A 7500-nucleotide genomic window follows, 5' to 3' on the forward strand; every position below is an offset into this window, starting at 1 on the left:
TACAGGACCTATGATTATGCTCTGCTCACACAGTTTGCACCTGGAGAGATGTGAATCTCCACTAGGATCCTGAGAAATCAATTAATTATAAAGGTGGCAATTGCAACCACTCGTGATTAAATTTGCACTGCTGTCCTTTGGGCCGAGGCATTCAGTATCAATTTCTAGTGACCTTGACCAATGATCCGTGACTGCTGAACCTCATAGAGGCTTTTTTGTCAAAGTTGACCCTCTTGCCGCCATTATCATGCAATACTATTGCCAGCATGGTCGTCATTCGTATCTTATACTGATGTGGCTGGGGCCGCTCTTACACAAATTTCTCTTTATTCTTATGAGGTCCAACAATAAAGTTCTAGGACTGATATTTATGGAAATATTGATGGTTTTCAAAGGGTGTGGAAACCTTGGTGTTTTTCAATGCTCACTCTTTCAACTACGTAATGCACTTACAAGACAAAAGTCATGACAAAAACTGCACTTATCTTCGTAGGAACAAACTCGAGACATGTCACATGGGTATTCCAAAATATTTTTGACACAATTTACAAATTCTGCCTCGGTGCATAAATGATGAAGTTTATGAGGAACCGGTAAAACAAACAAACAAAAAAATTAAAGATATTCCTCTGTTTTGGCTGTCTGACATCCCTGGACTAAAAACACTGAGCATTCAAAATAGCCAAGTCACCTTGTGAACCATTCATGGTGGGCAACATCAAAGTGAACCAACCTAAATTTGAGCTTGAAATTTCATCGGCAAGATCAAAATTCAAAAAATACCCTGATACAAAATAAAATCTCACCCTCAACATCATCTTCCTCCTCTTCCTCATCCTCCTCCTCTTCTTCTTCCTCCTCAGCTTCATAATCCCCATCATTCTCCTCATCTTCCTGACAATATGTACAACAATTTCCCATAATGTTACAGGAATCATCATGGCACCTGGGTGTCATAAATGAAAAACCCAACGGAGCATCCACTTGCCCCTCTTCCCCTCAAACAATGTGAATGCATAGAATAGATGTCACGTATCTTTCAAAAAAACATAATAATAAAGTAACAAATACGGACCTGTAAGTTATCTCGATTCAAGTACTCCAAGCCCACATGTTTCTCGTCGTCATCACCATTTTCCACTTCATCATCGTCGTCGTCGTCGTCGTCATCGTCGTCATCACTTTGTGGCATGCCTTTTGCTTTTTTCTTCTTACAATGGTCTCCGGTTCCTAAATATTTTTTTTTTCCAAATAAGGCATTAAAGAAACAACAAACAAATACACACAAATATGCCTCCTATCCTGAAATGTGTCAATAACTGCCTGGATTGTTTAATATTGATTCAAGTTTCACACTGCAGTGGTCTTTTCTCATGAGGTACAACATCGATGACAACATTATTTGTCTGCTCATTCTGTCCATTTATCATTTAACCATTTGGTTCTACCATTAGGCAAAAAGCTCAAAATAATAAAGACAGCATTCAGCAACACAGAGCATTGCCTTACCAGGGTGTGTATATCTAGATTACAGTAGATCTGAGAACGAACAATCAATGTTAAAAGTAAATCTGCGTGCAGACACACACACAGATTTACAATAGCCTGTCCTGTCACCCCTTTGGGTACGAGTGAGTTTAGTAATAATAATCATAATCTATCACAGCACACAGTTACAACCAAAGAATTCTCGTTCAAATCGAGCTCTGTTTGACACAAAGTGCTGGGCCAGTTTATCATCCCCATAGGAGAGCAGATGTGTCATTATTGGTAATAGTGTACAAATAAATATTTATATATAAATCTTGTGTACACACACACACACACACACACACACACACACACACACACACACACACACACACACACACACACACACACACACACACACACACACACACACACACACACACACACACACACGTAATCCTCTATTTACGCTTTATCAACTTTACGCCATTGACAAAGTACTAAACACCTTTCTATTTTCGTGTTTATGTTGTTTTTTGACATGGTGTAATTTAGCCAAGGCACACCACATCATTGATGCTGCTCTCCCACACGGCGCACTCCACCAAATAGGTTCTCTGCATAGACATTTCCCCGCATGCCCAGCACACCATCGGGTCAAGGACGCTCCAATTGTCTCTCATTTTTCATCAAACTTTCCCAAAACTACCCATGAGTGGAAAACAACAAGCAAACTCTGCAGCAGGTACTCCTGAGAGTAGTTTGGATGTGAAATTTGACGTGGCGAAACAGCACAAGTGTGTGAAGCGTCGACATCGGCCGCGTACCCAGGTTAGCTCCCCCAACGGGGGGGGGGGGGGAAGGGGAGGCGATAGTGTAAATCGGTGACCAAGTGCACAGCAGTCATTTACCATCCAAAGGTGGTCAGATTGCAAGTTGGTACATGGTTTTCAAATCCAAAATCATTTTACTCAAAGCGATAGATAGTGACTGATGTTTGCAGAGGTGTACACAAAATGATCCATGTTCAATTTATGATTTGGACCCCATTTTGATTCGACACTCAAAGCACAACTTACCTTAAACTTAGTTTCGCCAGCGACACCATGTGGTGAAAGCATGAAAAGCATGAAATGCATGGCATGTTATTTTAGGCCCACGATTTGTAAGTTGGTTTGCAAATTCGGAGGAGATGAAAAAATTGGGAGTTCACATCCCAAGCACGGAGCTTCTGTAACCTATTCATTATATATAACAAGATAGACCATTTAACAGAGCATTGCAAAGGTCTATATATTGATTACAGTATAACTGAGAATTGTGTGTATTAGATCTATGTACGTGCAAACTCGCACCAATTACAATCGTCTCACTCGTCCCTTCGGGACCAGATGAGTACAATGACTGAAAAATTCCAATATTTGTCTTATTTTCCCAAAATTATTTGGGGATCGAGTGGTCAGAAGTTTTAATTTTTATTCTTCGAGTGTAAATTTTATGAGATGGAGTAATACATATTTTTATTTTGTTCAAATAGACTCATGCATGTTGAATTCCATTCAGTGAAATGTACAAGCATTTCCTTTTGGTGCAATTCAAAACCACCATGGGTCAAAGATCACCAAAAATAGGTTGACATGGGCAAAATGCGCTGCCTCTCTTATGTCTGTTTTCTTACAAAATCAACACTATTGTAAATAAGGTAGGGCTATGGTTCATAGTGGGCTGACAGGATGACTTTGAAGTACGCACACTCATCTCGAAGCTGTCTCGCTTGGGTTTGAATCCTGACCCATCTATAAACTGTACCAGCGAGGGAAGCAAGGAGAAGCTGATGTTACTGGTGTTAACTCTTCGTCATCGCAAAATAGCTGGTTAACGCCTGTAACATAAACATGTCCTCGCTTTCCATGGCAATTAGCATACTTTGATGAACGTCCTGTTAATTTAATCCCTTCTATCTGTCCGCCGACGCAGGTAAACACGAGTCTTCACCGGCTAGACTAATTCTTCAATCAAATATAAACCCCTTCACTGTTATGGCACCAATTGTCATGCTGACTATTGCAGTGTTGTATCCCGATCAACAGGATACGTCTGCCATACACCATCCTGTATGTGGTCCACAAACAGATCTGGAGAGTTACAAAAAAAAATTTCAGTCAAAATAAGGATATACCTACGAAGATGTACAGGCTGCAAAAAGCAGATGAATGTGTGGCACATGCTGCAGTCTGTATACAGGGAGTTCATCCTTCGATGAATTAAGAGGGGATGTGTGCTAGAAATGGTCAACGTTCTACTGGCATCGCAGGATAGCCAAGAGGTATGGGCACTCACCTTTGAGGTGTCGACACTGGGTTCAAATCTCAACCCGGCTATAAACTGTCACACTGATGTTTTGCAGGCAGGGAGAGACATCAATCAGTGTGTGCACCATCCATCAGAGGGACATTAAGCCAGAGGATGCTCTGCCAGCAGCAGTGGTTGGTGGATAGTAAATAACTCAAGGTGTTTTATTAGCCCCCGTTGGACTTAGTCCGAAACAGGGGCTTACGGATTTGGTCTCGGTTTCAGTGTCCGTGCGTGCATGTGTACGTCCCGCAACCATATCTCGGACATGTATGGACTGATTTTATTTGTACTTAGCATAAAGACAACACATTATGGTATACATATGCACATCGTTTTGTTTCATGATGCGATCAAAGATGGCCGACTGGTGGCCATTTCAGTTGTAAAAAAAAAAAAAAACACAAAAAAACAAACCACCGTTATCGAACACTTCCTCAACCATTTCTCAGACATGCATTTACATGCATTGAATTCATAACATTTTGGCATTGGTTGCATGCAAATCGGATAAAAATCGACCACACTATGGCAAAATGATGATTTTGACCTTTTCATGACCTCGACCTTGACCTTTGTACTCTTAATTTTGTAATTGGTATTAGAGTGTGGGGAACAGAACAGTCAACATCTTGGTGTTGGTTTCATGCAAATCGGATAAGAATTGACCGTGTTATGAGTAAAACCGCACATTTTGCAATGTCGTGACCCCCCCTGACCTTTGACTCCCAACCGCTAATAAGGGTTATTACATCATTGTGTCACGTCACATATCACAAGATGGGGCATTGAATTCTGAACATTTTGGCATTGGTTGCATGCAAATTGGATACAAATTGACCACGCTATGGTAAAAAGACGATTTTGACCTTTTCATGACCTTGACCTTTGACCTGATCGCTCCCAAAATCTAATCAAATGGTCCTCAGATAATAACCAATCATCCCACCAAATTTACTGCGATTCAGTTCAATACTTTTGGAGTTATGCGAATAACAAACAAACAAACACACATATTCATAAATAAATAAATAAATAAATACACAGCGATCAAAACATAACCTTCGCAACAAAGTTTGCGAAGGTAACTATGACGTCATAGGTCACGTGGTGTGGCAGCCATATCAGTAAAAAGGAAAAAATTTGGACCTCTGCATCTCTGAAACCGCACGAAGGAAAAAGTTGAAACTTGGCACATAGCAAGTACTTCTCATGGGGAATGAGAGTGATTTTTTTTTAATGATGTCATAGGTGCCCTCGTTATGATGTCATAATTGCATATGAAGAACACCACATCCGATCAGCATGAAAATTTTTGAGGCCACCTCGGAATAAAATGGTCCACAGAAAAAATAATAATAATGACGTCACCGGCCACATAATTCGGCAGCCATGTTGTTTAAAAAAATGAATAAATAAACAAACAAACAAATAAACAAGCAGTCATGGACTGGTACTTACGAAAGCGTCAACTTGACCTCTGACTTTGTCAAATAGAAGCTGTCTCTAGAGAAGGTAGCAACACAAACCAGAAGTTTCTACGATAATTCTGTACCAAACCATCAAAAATCGAATGTTTGACCTCACTGTGACCTTGACCTTTGACCGATTTTGACCAAAATCTAATCAGCGCTAGCCATCACAATGCACTTCTCTTCTGCTATTTTAACAGACTGCTCTCATTTCGACCTCTCCTTCATTCCTTGCCTAAAAAATCCAACTATTACAGCGCTTCTTCTCTCCATGCTCTGAATTCGCCTTCATTGCATCCATCAAGAATTGTGTTAAATCGCATCTCTGACCTAAAACTTTTAAAAACCACAGTTTGCCATGGATGCTCGCTTTCCATCAACCATTCTTTTTTTCCAACTTCAGTGGCAACTCACCCCCCTCACCCCTCACTCTCACTCTCAAAGCAACCATCCCACTCTTCTCCCTCCAAGCCTCCCTCTCACCTCTTTCAAAAATTCCCCCCTCACCTTTCTCCCACCTTTCATCCCCCTCACTCTTCCTTCTCTAAGTTGCCCCCCTCTCATCCACCAACCTGCCTCCTCCACTGCCCTCTCACCTCCATCTCTTCACTCCACCTCCTCAAATCCTCAACTGCCATCTTCCTTGTCTCTTGTCCCCCTCTCTCCCAGCACCACAGAGCCTTTTCTCCTCCTCATTCGGCCCCCTCCCTCGCTATTCTGCAATACCCACACTCCTTCAGCAACCCTCCTTACCTCCCCTCGTCCCTCGTCCTACCCTCCCCCGCCCCCTCCACCTCCTGCACCCAAAAGCCTCCTCCCCTACCTCTTCATTAAATGTGTGGACCTCAAATATCCGGGGCCTTCGCTCAAACCTTTCAGATCTTTCCATGCAGGTTGCCACTGACAAACCAGACATTATCTGCCTAACAGAAACTTTCCTCTCCCCAAGGCGTGTCTGACTCCCAAGTATCTCTCCTGGTTACTCCCTCTTACCAGTATGACAGACCTGAGCCTCGTCCTGGTGGAGGTGTTGCTCTCTTCATCAAAGGAACTCTATTCCTCACTCTCCCTGCACTGCTCTCACTCCCCACACCCCCAGGAATACCTCTGGCTTGGGCTTCCCCTCCACTCCCACCTCATGTTTATATGTGTACTGTACCGTCCACCGAACAGTGATGACTCCATCTACACCTCACTCTCAGAAAACATGGACCATCTTCTATCTTCTCATCCAAACTCTCTCTTCCTCTTATGTGGCGACTTCAATTGTCATCACGCCAGTTGGCTAGGTGTGGGTACCTCTCTCACCTGCCATGGGACGTCAGCAAAAGCTTTCTGTGACTCATTGGGACTGACTCAATCGGTCCAACTTCCCGACCCGGATCTCAACCAATGGTACTCCATCTCTTCTGGATCTGATTTTGACAAATTTCCCTGACAATATCTGCTGCTCTTCCTTCGCTCCAATTGGTTCTTCTGACCACGTCCTTGTTAAAGTGGACATCTCTCTGGCTGTCATCAGAGAACCACCTCACACGCCGTCGAGTCTGGCATTTCACTCAAGCCGACTGGCAGGGTCTCCGAGCAGCCATCAAACTTACAGACTGGTCTCCTATCACTACTTTCTCAAACATCAACTCATCCTGGGAATTCTTTCAAAGAAACTTGCTCTCCCTCATGCACAGATTTATCCCCTCTCGTGTTCAGTTGTCTTACCCTTCCTCCCGCCCTTGGTTTACTGAAGCTTGTGGCGAGGCAGTTGTCCTGAAACAACTTGCCTTTGCCTCATGGAAAGCAAACCCAACTGAGTGCAATCTCAGTTCTTTCCACAAAGCTCGGAACAAGTGTGTATCTACCCTCAGGAGAGCCAGAAAACAACATCTTTCTCATCTCAAGTCTGAACTCTCAGACCTCTCTCCCTCCTCAAAATCCTGGTGGCGTTTAATCAAATCTGTTTCTGGTGTATGTTCCCCCTCCATCCCCTCCCTTACCTCAAATGGTCGCACTGCTGATTCCACACGTGATAAAGCTGAATGTCTAAACTCGGTGTTTGCAGCTAAATCTTGTGTCCCAAACCCATCACTATCTCTACCCACTTTACCCAGTCGCACCCAACTGTCCCTGGACTCTGTATCCTTTTCTCCTGACAAGGTGGAGAGCTTGCTTTCAGAACCTCGAGTCAGATTCTGCAACCCGGTCCAGACGG

At 43.0% G+C, this 7500-nt stretch overlaps 1 protein-coding gene across 1 annotated transcript in view; it reads right to left on the reverse strand.

Annotated features, from left to right (window-relative positions):
- LOC147030845 (acidic leucine-rich nuclear phosphoprotein 32 family member B-like) overlaps positions 1–7500 on the reverse strand; it is a 61901-nt gene that overhangs the window by 8509 nt on the left and 45892 nt on the right. The window contains exons 5-6 of the mRNA XM_085875364.1: positions 1076–1230; positions 807–894 (exon numbers count right to left, since the gene is read on the reverse strand). Of these exons, the coding sequence (XP_085731490.1) occupies positions 807–894; positions 1076–1230 (243 nt within the window). The remainder of the gene's footprint in view (positions 1–806; positions 895–1075; positions 1231–7500) is intronic.

The sequence above is a fragment of the Eptatretus burgeri genome, chromosome 3 (genome assembly GCF_056783735.1).
Source record: "Eptatretus burgeri isolate ZD-2024b chromosome 3, Ebu_testis_v1, whole genome shotgun sequence".
Taxonomy (NCBI): Eukaryota; Metazoa; Chordata; class Myxini; order Myxiniformes; family Myxinidae; genus Eptatretus; species Eptatretus burgeri.